Source organism: Branchiostoma lanceolatum, chromosome 9 (assembly GCF_035083965.1).
Source record: "Branchiostoma lanceolatum isolate klBraLanc5 chromosome 9, klBraLanc5.hap2, whole genome shotgun sequence".
NCBI classification, from domain to species: Eukaryota; Metazoa; Chordata; class Leptocardii; order Amphioxiformes; family Branchiostomatidae; genus Branchiostoma; species Branchiostoma lanceolatum.
The window spans coordinates 21105319-21124887 of record NC_089730.1 but is presented as its reverse complement, the minus strand read 5'-3'; the positions used below and the strand labels follow the sequence as shown (position 1 = coordinate 21124887).

At 41.9% G+C, this 19569-nt stretch overlaps 2 protein-coding genes across 2 annotated transcripts; both read left to right on the top strand.

Annotated features, from left to right (window-relative positions):
* The first annotated feature begins 251 nt into the window (after nt 1-251).
* On the top strand, nt 252-5615 carry LOC136442715 (receptor-type tyrosine-protein phosphatase F-like). The gene is made up of 8 exons (XM_066439659.1): nt 252-268; nt 358-533; nt 1477-1611; nt 2188-2358; nt 3436-3563; nt 3936-4107; nt 4394-4464; nt 5271-5615. Exons 1-8 carry the CDS (start codon nt 252-254, stop codon nt 5598-5600), a joined length of 1200 nt encoding a protein of 399 aa, XP_066295756.1. The 3' UTR covers nt 5601-5615.
* Nucleotides 5616-5718: 103 nt separating this feature from the next.
* LOC136442714 (serine/arginine repetitive matrix protein 1-like) lies at nt 5719-19512 on the top strand. The gene is made up of 10 exons (XM_066439658.1): nt 5719-5734; nt 6064-6276; nt 6706-6909; nt 7402-7662; nt 12032-12101; nt 12986-13211; nt 14321-14438; nt 15842-16288; nt 16715-16944; nt 17527-19512. The coding sequence occupies exons 1-10, from the start codon at nt 5719-5721 to the stop codon at nt 17674-17676; spliced, it is 1935 nt and encodes a 644-aa protein (XP_066295755.1). The 3' UTR covers nt 17677-19512.
* Nucleotides 19513-19569: the final 57 nt, after the last annotated feature.

Sequence of the window (19569 nt, the reverse complement as noted above, 5' to 3'; positions counted from 1 at the left end):
ATGGTACAGAGGTGACCGTGAAAACAGTGAACATAAAGTTACAGTGAAAGAAACAAGAGTTACAGTGTCATACATTGTCATGTAGTACGTATACTATATAGGTGGCATATGGGGACCATTATAAATGTGGCAGACAGCCACTTGTATGGAATGTCGTCTTTGGTGCATGTCGAGTAGAAACAGAGGTGGTTGTCACTTAACTGGGAATCAGGAGTTGCACTTACTACTCCTTGTACATGTTGTCTGACTATATGGAAGGAAAGCTGAGGTTGGTGTCAAAACTGATGGCTTTCACAATTGTGGATCCAAAGAAAATCCAATTATATCTAACATGTTTTTTTTACACCTTTTCTTCAGTGAAGCACCAGTGTACACCCCCCTCCCCCACCGGATCCCTGCGGTTGGGACAACCGGCTGGTTCGTCATCGACGACCTTGAGCCGGCGGAGTCGTATTACTTCCAGGTCCGTGCATGGAACATCATCGGCATCAGCGAGCCGGGAAATGCTCTGGAGGTCCAGACTTTCGCTTCGAGTGAGTAATCTGGACTTGTTTACTAATGGGGCAGGGTGCGAAATACTTTTTTGAGCCAGGTTGCCCATGTTGCAACTAAGGGCAAATGCTAGGTTGCACATCCAAATTTCAGGTTGCTCCAGCAACATTCACCGATTTCTTCAAATCAAGCTCGTATGTAGCGTATAATACTACTAACATTTCAAAATATATATTAGATAGTATTGTGTTCCCATTGACCTAAAAACATCTTGTTTAGCTGAGGGCAGTGTGTTTTCGTCTTTTTCAGCTCAAATTCCACGATCTATGAAGGGTTTTGGATGTTTTAAAACAAAAAAGTGTTGATTTCTTTATTTCAATTGAAGATTTACCGAATTTTATGAGAGTGACACTGTGTTTTTGTGAGCTTCCAGGGCTCCGATTGAAATCTTTGGCTCAGAATATAAGGTTGCACACTGCGCTACCTGGGTTTGGAATTAACTTGCACCAACCGAAATCTTGTTGCACTGTGAAACGTGCAACCAGGTATTTCGCACCCTGTGGGGTAGACTATACAATAGAAGTTCTGTTGCAGTACCAGTCCCCAGAGGGCCCATAATCTTGAGGCTCAGACTTTTGCTTCAAGTGAGTTATCGGAACATCAGTTTGCAGATAATGTATTGTGAGCTTTGTACTGATTCTAATGTGTAGTGGTTGTGTTGCAGTGCATCACAAATTCAAACTCAGGAAGACAAATTTGATATCTGATGAGTTTAAAAAGCATGCAAATCACCACATGAGATGCAAAAACCGGAAGTTTCACTACAGTAATGTTAGAAAGTGTCATCTTCCACAGGCAACATTGACTAGTTCTACTTTGCACTACAGCCCAAATATCCAGTGATTTACCAACCTGATGAGACTATCATCAAACTTTAAGGTACATGTACATGTAGTACATAATCACTCTCTGTTATTTCCCCAGACCCCTCGGCGCCCAGAAACCTGCAGGTTCCCTATAAGAACTCCACTGCCGTGCAGCTGAGCTGGGAGCGACCGCAGCAGCGCAACGGGGACGTGCGGGTGTACGAGCTGCAGTACCGGGACCAGAACTCTCAAGGTATATGTAGACCCAGTAACTGCTGCAGTTACTAAGTACAGGGACCAGAACTGACAAGGTACAGTACCAAGCATAGACTTGGAAAGTGAAAATCGAATCACATATCCAGTCAACCTCCAGAAGATGTAGGACAGCAAACCTCTGTATGTAGAGGTAAGAAAAATACATTCTGCAAGCTGCACATTAAGATAGTGGTCAGAAGAAAGAGAAAGAGACCATGCGATTTTTTCAAGAAATATGATAGGCATAGATTTGAGAGCATGCAAATTGGTAATCTCCAAGCAGATTTCCCTGTGGCAATGGTAGAATCCACCAGGAATTGCCTTCAGTTTTTATAGCAGCCAACTGGACACTTTATTGGATACTCATTTGTCAAAATTGAGTGGGCAACCCAGCTGTCTGCAAATTCAATAAATGAATACAGTAACTGCTTTTGCCCTTTGGATACTGTCATTGCCACCAGTATATCTGCTTGGAGATAACCAATCTATACAGGAGAAGATGCAATGTAACAGTACTGCAACTTGGATGTCTGTGTGCTTGGGGTCTAACCACGTAATGATTTTTCCCTTCCAGATTTTGACTCCATTGAAGTTGTGTCGACCTCCCCCACTACGTCCCAGCTGGTGGTTAACCTTTGGCCTCTGACCTTTTACCATTTCCGTGTGCGGGCAGCGACGGTTTGGAATGGGGAGAGACTCTGGGGAAACTACAGCAACTTCCTACAGGTCCAGACTAACCCTGGGGGTGAGCAGTTTATCAATCAATCGATCAATCAATCAACCAATCAAGCAATTGGTTTTAATACTTTCTACAGTGAGACGGTGAGCTGATTAATAGTTTGTTAATGAATCAATAATTCAAACAATCGCCTCAATTCTTCAATAACTTTAATGTGCTTCCTACAATAATCAAACCAGAATTGATTGATCATCAAATTTACAGGATTGCATTGAGGATCTAGTTTTTACAGGAAAATACTGTAGAAATGGTGATTGATAAAGAGTAGTGAAGTCAGAGGCAATGTCAGATTTTCAATGTTTTGGTAAAGTATATGTTTACATTATGCAATTCCAATCATGATGTGGCACTGGTATCTTGTAAAGAAATTCAGACTATTTCATTTTGATTAGTACTAGTTGTTCTATACTAGTTACCCTTAAAATTATGATGTAGGTTTGTCTAACAAAAGAAAAATATCAATTATCTAACTGTCTGTCTTTTCTGCATTTCCTTTGTTTTCTGCTCTGCCTATCCTCCTCCTTTCCTGTCTCTGTTCTTTTCCAACAGACTTTGGAGGTCTACGTGAGTACTGCTCCTTCTCTCTCCCCTGTACATGGAGCTTGCTACTATCACTTACCGACACTGGCACTGATTGAATTCAGAATTATTCAGAATAAAATTGATATGCCCACACATGCCGTACACATCATGTATCGGTCATCCAATGTACAAGCACTTCAATATATTACACCAGCTTCACAGGCATGCAGCAGCTACAGTAACTGCTACACATGAGACATGGTATTTTCACAGTGGCACTATCCATCATGGGAAGTTCTGGCAGAAAACAGATAAAACCATTCCTGACCAGAAAATTGTTTCCGCTAACATTTTTAGGAATTTCAAAAACACCTTCCAGAGTATCATGATATTGAGCTTCCAGATGTTGACTCAAATAGGCTTGCACAGATAGATGATACTTTTTTCTTTTGAAAAACATTTCCTTTTCACATTTTTTGAATGTCAAAAAGGGATGCCATATGCTTTTCAAATGCTTTTTCCAATATAATTTTATTTCATGTAAGTTGTAATTTTTTTCAGCACCGTTTGCGGCGCCCCGGAACGTCCAAGCCACGGGGAACTCCTCGGACACGATCCTGGTGGAGTGGCAGGAGATCCCCTTCAGCATGCAGAACGGCGTCATCACGTCCTACACGCTACGCTACAAGGTAAATCTCTTTTGATATCCAATCAACACCGTCACCTCCTGCCACCAAACAGGCAGAGTACTGTAATTCTTGTTTGTTTCAATGTTCACTGTTTTCACAGTCACCTCTGAGTCAGAGTCTGTACCGTGAACTTATCATCATCGTGTAAAATACAGTTGTTATCATTTATGATTCCTTCACACATCTTCTGTAAATCACTTACCCTATACCGTGAAGTTACTGTCCATTTCCCTTACACCGAGAAATTTTGCTACTGTGAAGATGTCCGTTTATGAGTTGTAATGTCCTGGCTCAAATTCAGCCCATGGGCTACTGGCGCGACATGTAAATGTCAATCAATCAATAAACCATTACTACTACTACTACTACTAGCGGACCGACAATGGTGAGGTCTGGAGAACAAAGACGACGGACCGACCAACCACATCGACCTTCCTGTCTGGCCTGAAGCCGTGGCGGGAGTACCGGATAGAAGTGCAGGGGACAAACGCGCAGGGCTCCGGGCCATTCTCCGATCCGGCGCTTGCAAGGACCTTCCAGTCTGGTGAGTTGTGTTTCAGGCTCATTTTGAACTCTTATGATTCTACCTGGAACCCTATTAAGAGCACCACTTGAAAAAATGATATTGAAGAGACTTCCTATGCTGCGTCATTAATCCCAGGGTTATTCCGGTGTTCAATACATTTTTGAGAAGGCTTTTGAGTTTCTTTATTGTGGCAGTCTTAATGAATGGCCGCATAAAGTTGAATTTACAAAAAGATTAGCTCAAGTTGTTTTACAATGTTTTCTTACTGTAACAGTTACAGTAACTATTTTTCTTGTCTTTTTAGCCCCAACAGGTGCTCCAACAGATGTCAGTATCGTAGGTGTGTCTCCGAAGGAGATACAAGTCACCTGGCAGGTGAGAAAAGATATCTGTTGTCCAAATATTTTGTTACTTCTTTTTGAGACCAGAGAGCCATTGTAGCATCACTACTAAGAGTAACTGTAGTGTAGAATTTGCAGAAAATTTGGCAGGTCTAGATTGTTTTTGTTCTTGTTTTAGTTGATTAGGCTGCACCAAGTAATTTTTATGGATGACGTCCTTTGGAGACCCTAAATCTAATGCGAGAGCGCGAAAAAAAAAGAAGGGCTGAAAAAAACAAGATGCCTAGATTTGAAATATAATAGTCGACGACGCATGTTAGGACATAAATTCAATGAGAGAACACAGTGTAACAAGTAATAATTCTTTTGTTCATCAGGAAAACAGCAACAATTTGAATAAATCAGTTGCAGTTGAACAGCAGTTGTTGTCCTGTCCAGTTTCTTTCCATATGCCATTGATTTTGCAGGCCTGCAGAAACATAGTATATTAAAAAAGGAACTCTTTGGTCATAGTTACAGGCAGCGGAATTTCTTGTGTTTTTTTCTGGGAACAGACCAAAATCAATGCGCGCTCGGACGTCATCCATAAAAATTACTTGGTGTAGCCTTATCTGTGGATCTGTGGGCAGGGTTGGATGCCAGAGTTTCAAGGTTGGAGGGGTTGCATTTGTCATTTCGGATGGTGACATAAGGCCAGCAGCCATGTGTGTAGCGGTCCTCCTAAGCTTTAGGCATAAGTCTAAGGCATCAAACCACTGTATTTAGAAGATTTTTTAAACTCAATACTGTAGGGGTGACCTTGAACAAAGTTGACAGACATGGTTTTTTAAACCTTTTCAGCCTGTGAGCTCAGAGTTCCAGAACGGCGTGATTGGCGGCTACCGCGTGAAGCTGGACGGCCAAGAGCACACGTACGTTAGCGGCGCTGCAAACAGGGATGTCACGATCGGCGGGTTGAGGCCGTGGACCGAGTACCTGGTGGAGGTGGCCGCCGTCAACGTTGCCTTGAACGTGACGGGACTGTACAGCGCCGCACGGAGTGGCAGGACACTGGAGGACGGTGAGATTGGAATGAATACTGGCCACTTTAGATTTGGAAAGACTTCTTTAACAATCCTTGATGTCAGATATTCCAGACCTGTGACTTCTTCTTCTGTAATGTCCATCTGACTGTGTGAAGAATCGGCAATTACTGACATGTATCGGGTCAACCGACTGTAAGGTTTTGGGACCATCACACACCGGGGCATGCCCCTACTGTTGTTTGAAAGGTGTGGTGGGTTCTTTAATGTGCGTGGGGTGTGGCTCTCCCCAAACACGGGACCTCCATTTAATGTCCTATCCAAGGGACGTCACATTATGCATATTACATGATTTTAGAAAAAACATCAGTCAGTTGTAGACTGAGATAAAAGGATGATTTAAAGTTTTCAGTAGCTTTTTAATGTTTTGGGGTCTTGCCTCAAGACACAATAACAACAAAAACCAACAATTTAAATCCCGAGTGCCTTAATTTCTGAATTTTTCAGCTCAGTTTGTCCTGAATACTCCATGGCACTAGGGATTGCCCTAAAGGCTTTTTTTACCTCAACATATACAGTATGATAAAAGAATTTTTCTTTAATCTCAACAGCCCCGGGTCCCATCTCAGACCTTACTGCAGAGGTCCTCTCCTGGGGCTCCGTACGGTTGTCATGGCAACCCCCGGCCACACCCAATGGCGTCATCACAGGCTACGTTGTCAGCTACATCCCCATTGATCAGCACTTCCCAACAACACAGAAGCCGACAACGGTCCAAACGAAGGAAAGCTCCCAGAATGGAACCGAAGGAGAGGAACCTACTGGTATGGATATTTCTATCTAAAGCAACTTATTAGTTATAGGACTAAATTTCATGATTGACAGAAAAATACATTTTGACAGAGGTGGGCGGAGCTATGGGATCGGTCTTTTCTTCAATGTCTCAGGCGCTGATGGAACGAGTGACAGACTACAACACAGTGCTGCACATAAAGGATACAGTAACTGTCGGAAGTTCAAGAAAGGAGTTAGATAAAACCCAGTTCATATATATCAATGTACAAGATGAAGAAATTCAAATAAAAAAGGCAATGCATTACAAGTATTTGATGGACTTGCAGCCACTCTCTCATTGATCAATTATTTTTTTGGCAGTCAGAATAGGAGCTATGAAGATGGCAGTCTTTCAAAGGCAACTAAAATGCAAACAACGTGACTTCTTTGTCAGTAAATCTGTTTAACAAATCCCACAGACACCTCTGCCTCAAGAGTGACCCGAGACACAGGTCCCACCTTTGACCTTGACCTGGAGAATGCGACCTTGATCACCATGGAGACGAGTGAGCGGAGTGCGCTGCTGGAGGGGCTGTACCCCAGTACTGTGTACCATGTACAGGTGGTGGCCAGGACTGGGGCTGGGGCAGGGGCTACACCTGTCAACATCACAACTACTACATGTGAGTAGAGTTCTTCCATTTTATCATTAGACAGTTCTTTTAAGTTAAGATTTCTCGTCCAAATTCAAAATCTTGCAGCAAATCTTATGAGCATAAATGTGGTCCTTGGGGGTCTATAACACATTACTGTTCAATACCATGTAAAAGTGGTGGGCAAGACTGGTACAGGTTAAAATTGATATTACAGCTACTATACTTGTAAGTAAAAGTTTCTCAGTCATTTAGTTTCATATTGCTCTTGGTGCTGATATAATTGTGGTTCTACCAGTTATCGAAACTTATCATAATCCAAGCTATTAAAAGCAAGTTATTGCAACTGGGCATGCAGCAAAAAGTCTGCTATCAGTTAGAGAGAAAACAACTGAAAAAGCAGCTGAAATGGCACCCACAGTTGTTGATAAATAAATTTTTAAGATGGCAAAATAAAAGAAATACCCACATAGTACATTTTTGTCTTGAATACAAGTACTTTTTTCTGTTGTGTCCTCCCAGTGCCCTGGTATCCCATCATCCATCCACCCACCACTCCTGAACCTCCCACAACAAGAACCATCTCAACCCCCGACAAGGCTGTCACAGAGACCGCCTCCCCTCCCCCTGGGGGCAGCAACGCAGCCCTCCTCCAGCCTCACGACGTCCCCATAGTGGTGGGGGTGTGCTTGACAGGTGGAATTCTCCTCCTGGCGATTATCGGGTGGGCCGGTTGGAAGTGTCGCCACAGCCGCGCCAAGGCAAGACGTCGCGGATCCTACCGTAAGTTGAAGAAGTTGTACATCCACGATTCCTTCAGGAATTCTTACGTCAATGCCTTACGGTACCCCTGACTATTGAAGTGCTGAAAAATCTACTGCAAAATTGGAAATTCATGGTAGATCATCGAAAGCTATTGAAATTTCTTCATTTCGTCATTTTTTTTACCGTAAGTTGAAGAAGTTGTACATCCACGATTCCTTCAGGAATTCTTACGTCAACGCCTTACGGTACCCCTGATTATCGAAGTGCTGAAAAATCTGTACTGTGAAATTGGAAATTTATGGCAGATTATCAAAAACAATAATTAAAATTTCTTCATTTCGTCAGTTTTTTACCGTAAGTTGAAGAAGTTGTACATCCACGATTCCTTCAGGAATACTTTCGTCAACGCCTTCAGGAATACTTACGTTACGGTATCCCTGACTATCGAAGTGCTGAAAAATCTGTACTGTGAAACTGAAAATTCATGTCAGATTATAAAAGACTATTGAAATTTCCTTATTTTGGCAGTTTTTTTTTTAAATATTCCAGTATTGGCCCCAAGGTTTGAAACTCAAGATGTCAATGCCTTAATGTTATTCATTGACTACTGATTAGAAGTTCTGGACTATATATACTGTAAAATTGTTAAGATACAGAAAAAGAATACCAGGTCCTACAGATAGAAAAAGAATCTCTACAGATAAAGAAATGGGTTTTGATTGTGCAAAATCATTTTTGATTGATATCAATCAATAAAAAGTAATCATTAGCCATTTGGCAAATGAGGCTACAGTTGGCAAAATTAAATCAAAGTTCAAGAGACAGTTACCAATGTATGACTAAGTTATCATAACATGATAATCATCAACATATCAGCCCTGCAAATGGTGCAATATGAAGAATCAGGATGTGCAGTATACAGAACCAAGTGTCACATTTTCAAGTAAACATTACAATTTTGGCCCCAAATGATATCAAGCATATCAACCTGAAACATTTCATGGGAAAAATCCATATCTTCAAAAAGAAATGTGGTCAAGCCTTGCAGCAAAAAATCTACTCTAATCATACCATTTGTTGTGCAGTATTATACAGTTATTAAGAATCATAGCAACATATAATTTGTGAATATTTGGGTGAATATTTTTATCATTATATTGATACTATGATGTCATTTGTGGATCATCCTTATAGTTAGGAGTTTAAATCTGTGATTGCTTGACTTTGATTTTAGAAAATGCAGTTTTCAAAGTGTTGAACAATTCACATGTTAAGTAAAACATATCCATTGTGAAACATAATGTATAAGTAATGATGCCAAAGATGACACATCACACGACATATCACAAAACATATTTCTCTATTTTTATACTGACATTGTTTCAATGTCTGTCACTTCTACCTGCTCCTGTTTGATCTTAGACTATAGATTCTTCTAGATTCTGTACATCTTGTGAACTATATTCTCTCTTCTGTAAATAGTTTTCTCTGATACATATAGGTAGGATATTGAAAAATGGGAGTCTTATAAGGCAGCCAAGTGGGAAATTTCCCCCAATTTGTCAGCTACTTTCAGCAGGGTATATGCAAACTTGGCTAGTCATCCACATTTGGGACCATGTGATTTCTTCCTGCGACGCAACCATATGTACAGCAATGTAGTTAAGTATGCTCTGAGAAAGGCAGCTGACAAGTTATGAGTTTTGGGCCAGGTGAAAGGATATGTAGGTTATAAACTTCATTTTCATTAGGCTAGTATATTTTCTATTTATCATTACATGGTGCAAATGCTAGCAAAGATGATGTTAACTTAATTTCAGACAAACTGTTTAATTCTTTTTAATCCTCTAGTAAAGTGTTTTGGTGTATTCTATGTTACTAATACCTTAGCTTTGCTTCCTTACTTGTTGTTATTGGGCCACACCAATCTATTCACTTGGTTCTTCAACTTTTAAAAGCCAAAAACATCTTGACTTTCTTCTAGTCAGAATTCAACATGAGTTCAGTATAAAAGCAGATGATTAGGAGTCAGAAACATGCTACTCCTACTTGACTGCTGTAAATGCAGAAGTGTTTGTGGTGGCTTTACGTTTGTGGTTTTCACTCTGAGCTCTTTACCATGAACTTAAAACCACTGTCAAAAGCCATTCTATATTGTTATTGTAGCACTACAGTGTTGTTTCAAACGCGAACACTCCATTTTCTCCCTACTGCAAAATTCCTGCAAACATTTCTGTATTTAGAGTATACTCAACCCCTGGAACTGTGTGTACCAAGGTGCTGTTTTCCTGTTGATTTTCCAGTTCAGAACAATGTTTTTATCATCCGAGAACCTACAAATTAATTGGTGTGGCCTAGTGGTAGACCATACTCTGGATTCTATCAATTCTTCTCTACATCCATGTTGTTTTTGTAACAAGACTATGATCACTTTTAATCCTTTCCACTCTCTGTCATTCTAACAATGGCGTTCTGTATTACTAATCATCTCGAAGAGTAACTAACTGAGAAACTGTTGAATCAAATTTTTGAAAAGACGAGAATAAACCTGTTTATGACTGTCCTTCTATGTCTCGCATGAATGACTTCTTTTTGTGGAGATAACTCTTGTGTGCTTTTGTGTGCGTGTGTGTGTGTGTGTGCGTGTGTGCGGCTGTAACTAATAATGGGCATCAATCCTGGCAAATTATAAAATGCCTTCTTGATCATTAACAGTTACAAAGTAAGTGTGTTGTGTGGATAAAGCCTTAATGTATAAAAGCATAGATATGAAAGGTACAGTCCCAAGTAGAATATTTTCATTTAAGAGTAAGCACCAGATATGGTATGCTCCTTGCTATGGAGGGGGATTTATAGAGCAGTTAATGCTGAGAAACACTGTTTTGTTTTTCTAGTGTACAGTTGTGTCTGTCCTCGGTGCTGAACTGTTGTATGTTTTCCGCTTCTAGAAAAAATCTGTTGCTGGCTTCATACAAACCTTTCTTTTCACCTATAATTTCAACTATTGTTTTCGCACTGAAATGATTCCACTTGTTTCCTAGAAAAAGATGGGAAACAGGTAGCAAGCCATTTGTTTTACAAAATCCGCTTGAACTATAGAGCTGTTTCCTTTATTGTGAAGCAAGTACCGAAAATGTGACAGTATTTCTAGGACATGGTAAGCACCTAACATTTCCCCTAGGATACCTAAGACCAAACAAACCAGCATGCATGTGATTTTGTGTGTACCTATGAATGTGAGCAGTGGTAAACAAATGCTGCCGGACAAAGTTACAAGAGGAGGTGAGATTGCAGTCCCAATTTCTTAATACAAAAGTGCATTCTTTTAAATACTGCACAGTTGGTATATTGTAGTCTGTGCTTTAAAAATCCATGAAGCTGGTTGTTTCTGCTATGTAAATATCTGTCCTTTTTTCTGTACACTGTATTTGCTGCCACTATTTTTTCTTTACCATGAAACAATTACCTGCTAATATTTCTGCTTTTCTCCAGAAATTGAACTCACTATATATACTGTATCCTGTCTATAATAATAACTTTGCATCCTTCAATTTTGCACACAAACCTACAGACGCAAAATGCAATGCACCTGAACATGCACAGCAGTAAGAGGTGTTACAGGCAAATATTTGATACATGTCAGTTACGAGAACATTCTTCGAACAGTGACTTAAAAAATGGTAGCGAAAATACGCACCTCCAAATTTTCGACGACTCCTGTCCGTCTTGTTCACGGAGTGGCCTAGTCTCGCGAGAACACGAGACTAGGCCGAGACTTGTGACAATCTTCTTGCCTCCCCCGCCTCCTTGCAGAGCAGGGGTAGGTAGGACTTGGGTAGGTATGTAATACATGTATTATCCTGCTTCTAAGATCTAAGGGTTGCAATATGGTACGGTGAGACTTATTACTTGCTGCACAGCACATTGATATGCACAGCAGAAAAAAAGCAAATATAAGACTTAGTAGGATGCCTACAAGGGGCACAATGTAGTACATAACAGCAGGTACAATTAAGTATTGTGAGACTTGCTTTTTTGTCGCACAGAACATGATTTAGATATATGATTTTATGCACAACTGCAAAAGGACTTAAGCAGTTATCTCACTGAAGCTGCGGCACGTTGGTGACCTCGCTGCATCCTATATTATTGGATCTATGTTATTTACCCATGCAAAATATACAAGTATGACTAAAAAAAGGATGAAAAAACATATGAAGCGCAAAAGGTTTAGTTCTTTATCAATGAACACTTTGTTGAGCACTTTGCTCAAATTGCACTGGTACAGCAGGGTTGCAAACGAGCCACTAGTCTAGTGAGATACCCGCTCGAGGACTAATAGGGGTACAATGTACGTGATGTGACTAACCTTCCTGTTGTTGTGAAGTTGTTGCAGACGAGATAGATGGCAGTAGGGTGAGTGAAGACAGCATCTTCAGCGCGCTGAAGGAGTCCAGGTGAGCATTCGCACCTTAGAATATCCTCAGCAAGGAATTGAAACTTCAAGTTGGTATCTTGGTCTAATTGGCATTCCAATGTCAACTGGGCAAGATCTGCTAAAACAGTTCAAAGTTGTCACAGTCCCCTGGGATTTACAAACTCAAGTTGTATCCAGTGAACATGGTCACATTCTAGGTTAAACCTGTTTTGCAGGACTGGTGGATTTGTTTGTTTGTTTGTTTGTTTGAACCTTTGTTTGTTCATGATAAACTCAAATCGGCACGAAGGCCGCTTTTCATTGAGGTCATGAGGGAAGAGGTAAGGGTCAGATACAATATAACAGAGATACACAGTCATTTGAGTCCTAATAACTCTATCAACATATATCATTACATATTTATGGTACAACAATATACAATTTCTACAACATACAACATAAAGTAGGGCGAAAGCTGAGACAGGACAGATGTGAAACTTTGTGTATAGTTTTTTTCCACTGCCCTATTGGCACTTTCCTTGGTGCTGAAGTTAAAGTTTTATGCATTTTCCACTGAAAAATCATCTTCTGGCATTTCTGTTCTTCTGCCACACTTTCAGCTATAATTGTTTTGAGACCGAATTTCACAATCAGTTGCCAAGTTCTTGCAACTATGCATATAACCTACATCAATATTAATACCCTGGGTTACATAGATCTGCCACTTTGAAAAACAGTAGGTTTGAGAGATGTCTAGTGTAGCACCCACCAGGTATGCACAGTATATATATACCGGAGTGCATTATACTATGGGACGTTGGGTTGGAGATCTGTTTGGACATATCTTTTCAGGGTGGTGGAATTATGTACCCTAGTGAAATTATGTTAGTAGATGTTTTTATAAAACACTGCTTTTTGTTTCAGTAATCGCAGAATGGACAGATACGGAGTCGCGCAGCCCTACATGCTCGACACTGTACAGGAGGAGCCGCGCAGCTCTTCCAGGCACTCCACATCCTCCCGCCGGAAAAGGGCCCCTAGCGACAGCTCTTCCAGGCACTCTACATCCTCCCGCAGGAGTTCCCGGAAGGAGAGAAGGTTGAGGGAGGTGGAACATGTCCAGGCACAGCTGGGAGACATGGAGCCGGGGGTAGGACTGCTGTTTTTACTGGCTTGTCTGTGTGTCTGTGTGTCTGTCTGTCCGTGTGTGTGTGTGTGGAAGGAGAGAAGGCTGAGGGAGGTGGAACATGTACAGGCACATCCGAAAATAATTTCATCAGGTTGGTAGAATATAGGATATAGGAGGTTCTTTGTACACAACCAGGTACAGTTCTCACCTACTAACGTTTCGATGTCTATCAGACACCTTCTTCAGAGCTTCTGACTGGAGTGCTGTTTCTCACCGCTATAAGTAACCGATGTAGGTGGCGCTTTTGCTGTGAGAAACAGCACTCCAGTCAGAAGCTCTGAAGAAGGTGTCTGATAGACATCGAAACGTTAGTAGGTGAGAACTGTACCTGGTTGTGTATAAAGAACCTCCTATATCCTATGTACAGGCACAGCTGGGAGACATGGAGCCGGGGGTGAGGACTGGTGTTTTTGAATTTGTTTGGTTTATGTTGCCTGGAATGTGCTTGGAAAAGTTTTAGCTACCTTGTATAAATTTTAAATGCACTACATATAAACAGGAGTGTATGTAAGGAATGTGAAGTAAGGTATGTAAGGAGCATGTACAGGCACAGCGGAGGGACATGGAACCGGGGGTGAGGACTCTTTTTGTTCACTTTGTGGCATCGTGTTGGCGTAGGGTGTTTGGCCCGGAACTTAGGGGTCCTGGGCTTGGTTTGAATCCGTTGACATGCCATAGATGTTGCACCCTTAGGAAAGGCACTTAACACGAATTACCCAGGTGTAAAGATTGGCACCTGACTTCAGTTGGGGAGGTAAAACTAAAAGATATAGTGGAAGGAGATGGTTGGGCTCTACCTTCCAATACCGTGCCCTGGACACAGGGGATAACATCTCGTCTGTACCTTCAACATTTCGTCTGTACCTTGAGTGGTTTATTAATCCAGGTCTGACTGTAATTGAACAAATTGGATGTGTACTGATACGGACTAAACCTGTGCACATGTTACATTTAGGTACACATCCCTAGCAAGGCTTTATCTCAGTCATAGCAGGTACAGTCTTTTTTCTCACTGATATTAGGAAGTCGTACTGTATCTAATTTTAACAAATCAACTTTTTTTGCTTCAGTCGGCCCTGCTACAGCTTCAAGAGGAGCCAGCGGACGCAGACTACCCCGGGATGGACAACCTGGGCTTCTCTAACCCGGGGTACTCTGGGGATCCTGATGGCATCCCACCTCCTCCAGGTAACGACAAAATAACCAGTACATAATATTCATAAAATACTCAAAGTGAATCGCTTATAAACAAGATTTCAACCAGTCCTTCTCAAGTTGGGACTCAAAATACCGACTGCCGGGCAACTTTGACCCGTTGCTGACGTTAGACTTCCGCTAAGGTCAAGTGACGTAGGCTTGGGGTCAAACCAACTTCAGAGGGACTGGTCAAAAGTTTGTTGGTAAGCGCTTAACTTTGTGTAGATTATTGAATTCATAAAAGTTGCTGTGTATGGAAAGTGTAAATGACAGAATGGATGGATACGTGAATTGTGAGATTTCTGTGTTATGCGAAATATCATTTTCTATTCCTAATACTGTACTGTGAAAGTTGTCAGGCTGTATTTGATGTTGACTACAAAAAAAATCTGTTTTAGAAGACATTCATGTAGTCTCATATACATGTAGGTCGCAATTGCCATACCTCTGTTTGATTTAATTTGTATTCATCATGTGTTAAGCATCAACCTTTTTCTTCTTCACAGCAAAGACGATTTACATACTTTTGTTATTTGTGTTTCATCTATGCATGTTTGTTTCCGTCTGTTGTTGCAGCTACCCTGCCCCCACACCCTGAAGCGTCCATCCCCCCACCCCCCAGAGACCATGCACCAGTAGTCAACATCATCCCCCCTCCCCCTACTAGCCCCCCTCCACAGGCTGTACCCCCTCTTCCAACTAACCCCCCTCCAGAAGCTATCCCCCCTCATCCAGCTAACCCCCCTCCAAATGCTATCCCCCCTCATCCTGCTAACCCCCCTCCAGAAGCCATCCCCCATCCTCCAGCCAACCCCCCTCCAGAAGCTTTACCCCCTCCTCCCTTAGGACCAGCCCCCCTAGTGGAGGTCCACCTATCCCCTCAGCCCTCCACCCCAGCTCCTAAAGCCAGCCCGTCTTCAAAACGACCCCCTAATCCTGCACCCCCTCCACCTTTCAAAGCACCCCCTGAAGATGTACCCCCTCCCCCTTCTAACCCACCCCCAGCAGCTTTCCCCCCTCCTCCAACAAACCCACCCCCAGAAGCAGACTACCCCCCTCCCCCCGCACTCCCACCCCCTGAGCCAGACGTACCCCCTCCGCCAGTGAAACCCGCCCCCCTCCCCCAGTCACCTAGGCGTCGTCAGCTTCCCCAGCACCCTGGTATGTCATGTTGTTGTTTTAGTTACAAAGTTCCTTTCGTTGTCATGGTTACACAGTTCTGTGATACAAAGTTCTTTGTTGTCATGGTTACTTAGTTCAGTAGTTGTCATGGATACCGAGGTCTGTAGTTGTCATGATAGAACATACAAAAGACAAATATTGATACTACAATGAGCTTGAAAATAGATAAAGTTATTTTTTACTTGATATGTTGATCTTTATTTCTCTTTCAGGTGTTCCTCCACCAGCCACACCTTCCCAGAATTCACCAGCAAGTCTCCATAGCAACAGGACTCCGCCCGGGCCACACCCACCTCCTCCGTTTGCACACTCCCAGAATTCCGCCTTCTCCCCCACGACCTTGCCCTCTACTAAGGTCGGCCCGGCTTCCCCGACCCGATCGCTGCCAAGGAGACGACCTTCGCCCTCTGACTCCTCAGCCAGCAGGTCAAAGGGCAGGGACAGCGTGTCACAGAATGGGTCGTTGCCAGGCAGCGGTAGGCAGTCTGTGACCTCTGACAGTTACCCCTCGACTCTTGACCCCTCACACTTGCCCTCAACAAGCATTACGCAAAATGGCAGTCCTCCGAGGAGGAGTCAGCAGTCGTCTACTCCTCAAGGTCGTCGAAGTCCCAGGGATCTACGCCACAGAGGTCATCAGAAAACGCCCTCTAGTGCAGGTGTGTGCTATTTTCTTTCACGGATTTTTAAGTCAGTTACAGTATTCAACATGACTTTTATATAAATGACACAATGATGTTTTTAAAACTTCACTGTACGCAGTCAGCAGTACATAATTCACACAAACCTGTATCCCATTTGTGGCTACAATAACTGCCTTGAGTTACTGAGAGATTGTGTGCTCAATGTGTGTGTAACTGTAAGACGTGCATGTATGAGCAAGTGCACGAGTTAATGCATCGAAGAGCGAGTCCTGAATGACTGAGTGAGTGAGTCTGTGTAAGTGGGGGAATATCCCCAATCAGACTCTGCGGAGTGAGTAAATGAATGAGCATGACAATGACTAATATTTAGACAAAAAAATCATACCTGTAGACAACAAAGCAGCCATTTAATTCATGACCTCTCCCCTCTGACCTCCCCAGCTGGTTCCTCGAGCGGCAGGTCGTTGCCCGACACGCCCCAGAGCAGCCCCTACAGCACCCCCGTTTCCAGTTTGGGCCGGTCCGTAGTCTACAGCACCCCCCTCTCTAGTGTGGGACGGTCCGGTGGAAAGAGGTCCAGAAAGAGCAAACACTCCACCCCCTCGGGCAGCGGTCTGTCTGCCTCGGACCTGGAGGGGGTACCCCCCGATGTTCAGGAGCTCTACTCAAAGGTGAGGCATCCTAGATTGGCTACTTGCGATCAACTCCGATCTTACACGGCACGGGTTACCGTAAACAATTTTCACAATCATTTTAATCAAACACATAACTGTCATTATGTCATCATTTTAGGCCTTTTGAGTCAACATTAGTCACTGTAGGTTTCTAAGAACTTCAAGATAATTTGTTTTAAAAAGATTGCTCCAGAAATTCATACCATAGAGAAATCATCATGGAAGGAAATGTGATCCATTTGTCCATGCAGCTAGCGACAGATTGACTCTAGATCTTCTGCCCACTTATTTCCCCTGTGTTTGCTGATCATGAATTCTACCAACTTGGAGAAAGGCTTGGTGGAGGCTACAGTCACAGGCACTTTTTTTTACTGTATTTTACGGTTTATCTGAATTTCAGGTTGACCTGTCAAAGAAGCGGAAGAACAGAATGAAGCAGGACAGAATTTCTCTAGTACAATGAACCAGATACTGTATGTAGAATCTGTCTTCTCGTCAAAACCAGTGGAAGATTAGATCTTCCATGAGATCAACTGAAGATAACTTTCACTTTTCTCACTTTCTTGATTTTGATTTCAGGTTGACCTGTCGAAGAAGCGGAAGAACAGAATGAAGCGGGACAGCGCGGCGGCCATCGCGCGTGCCCTGAGCCAGGAGGGGGAGAATGACGTCAGCGGGATTCTGGACGACACGCCTGTCGTAGTGTACAGAGAGAGGACCGCTTTGTGATCCTAGATATCATTAGACTTCTTGAGTTACAGATACAGTTACAATGTAAGGACCGTCCGAAATCTTGGTCTCGAGCTTATTGAATTTCACTTCATTCGATTTTGGACGACCAGGCCATTGTGGTCTACAGGGAGAGGACCGCTTTGTGATGTTAAACATCCTGCTAGAGTGTTTAAGGGTCTGAAGTCTTGATCTTATGAATGAAATTCTTTTGCGCGTTTTGCCTCAACATGCCATTCCTGCTAAGGGAATCTGATGTAGGATGTGTGTACGGCTTTGTGATATCACAGCCTTCAAAGTATAACAGTTACGACTTATGTCTTTTCACAAAACCCTGCAACTTCTAGTCTTATTTAAGGGCTTGAAATCTTGACTTCAAGCACATTGAATTCATTTTTGGCTTGTTTCTCGTAAAGTCAAGGACATCTCCCCTCATGTGATAGGCAATGAAACCTGGATGACCAGGTCGTCAGGGAGAGGATAGCTTTGTGATATGTCATATAATAAAAAAAAACATAAGACTTCTGAATTTCAGTCAAAATCACCTGTAAGACTAATTAGGGGGTCGATAAAATCTGGTCTATGATTGTTGATGAATTCTTGTATCAGTGGAAAAATTATCTAAGGGACCACCCAAAATTGATTAAACTGGCCAGGTGGTCTTTGTGTAACTAGGAGGGATTCTTTGTACTGAGAGAGGACGACTTTGTGATCTTAAAAATGTTACGACTACTTGAGTATGGTCTGAAATCTTGGTCTCGAGCTCATTGAATTCATGAATGTCAATTAAGCCAAGATTCTGGATGATGGGGCCGTCGTGGTGTACGATGAGAGGACTGAATTAGTGATCCTAAAAATCCAAAAACTTTTAAATAACAATCAAAATTACACAACAATAACACTCAAGGGACCGCTAAAATCTGGTCTACGTGGTCGCAATAGACAGAATGCTTGAATGTGTCAATGGGCAAACATCATGTAACTGTTGGTCCTTACTAGAGTATGCAGATGTGGTCAGGGAAAGACTGAGGACTGCCTTTCATTGCAGAACTTCTGGCCCTAACATCTTGATATCAGCTGTATATATGACTTAAAAGTTGATCATCTGCTGATTCTTATTGAATAATGTAAAATGTTACTCAACTTTTCAAAAGCTGAGTATTTCATGAAAAAGAAAAAAAAGATTTTGTGAGAGGCAATTTTCATATCAAGCTCCCCTTGCTGATCCAAAATTGTACCGAGCAGTATTTATTCTATGCAAAAAGTTTGAGAAATAGATACTAGTAGTTCTTCTTTCATTTAAGTAATGTCAGATGCACAAGACAATCAATGAGGAAGACAAGTAGAACTTTAAGCTATGCAACTCGTAACTGCATGATTCCTACGTAGTCTCACCAAATGTCCAAAGAAATCAGTATAATTTAACTGTTTGTTCCAATAATGCAGTAGATTGTGACGTTGCTTGTTAGAAAAGTATATTTTCCAATCGTGTGATTTATAAGATTTTGCTGTGATAATCGTGCACTATTTGTGATTGATGTGAATTAACAAAAAGAATTATATATATATATTTACAAGGTTTGTACTTAGATCTAACAGTTGCCGCAGATTATAACTAACTTGTGTTGCAGAATCTTGCCGATGAGAATTGTGACTTGATAAGTATATACCATGCTATAGATAATATATGCTTTGTGAGATTAAAATTGTACACTACACTGTTGCAAACAAAAGTAATACTAAGAATCTTGGATCTTGATGGTAGATAGACCTTACAATTTACCCGTGCAACAATTTAATGTTTGTAAAGTTTTTAATTAAAGCATGAAAATGATACTTTCAATAGCAGAGTCATCCATGTCTCTTACTACATACGACCAAGATTGAAAATCT

Coding starts and splice junctions, on each gene's coding strand:
- LOC136442715 (XM_066439659.1), top strand. Junction 534..1,476: donor GGTCCAGACTTTCGCTTCGA/GTGAGTAATCTG, acceptor TTATTTCCCCAG/ACCCCTCGGCGCCCAGAAAC. Junction 4,465..5,270: donor AGATACAAGTCACCTGGCAG/GTGAGAAAAGAT, acceptor AAACCTTTTCAG/CCTGTGAGCTCAGAGTTCCA.
- LOC136442714 (XM_066439658.1), top strand. Junction 6,910..7,401: donor CAACATCACAACTACTACAT/GTGAGTAGAGTT, acceptor GTGTCCTCCCAG/TGCCCTGGTATCCCATCATC. Junction 7,663..12,031: donor AAGACGTCGCGGATCCTACC/GTAAGTTGAAGA, acceptor GTTGTTGTGAAG/TTGTTGCAGACGAGATAGAT.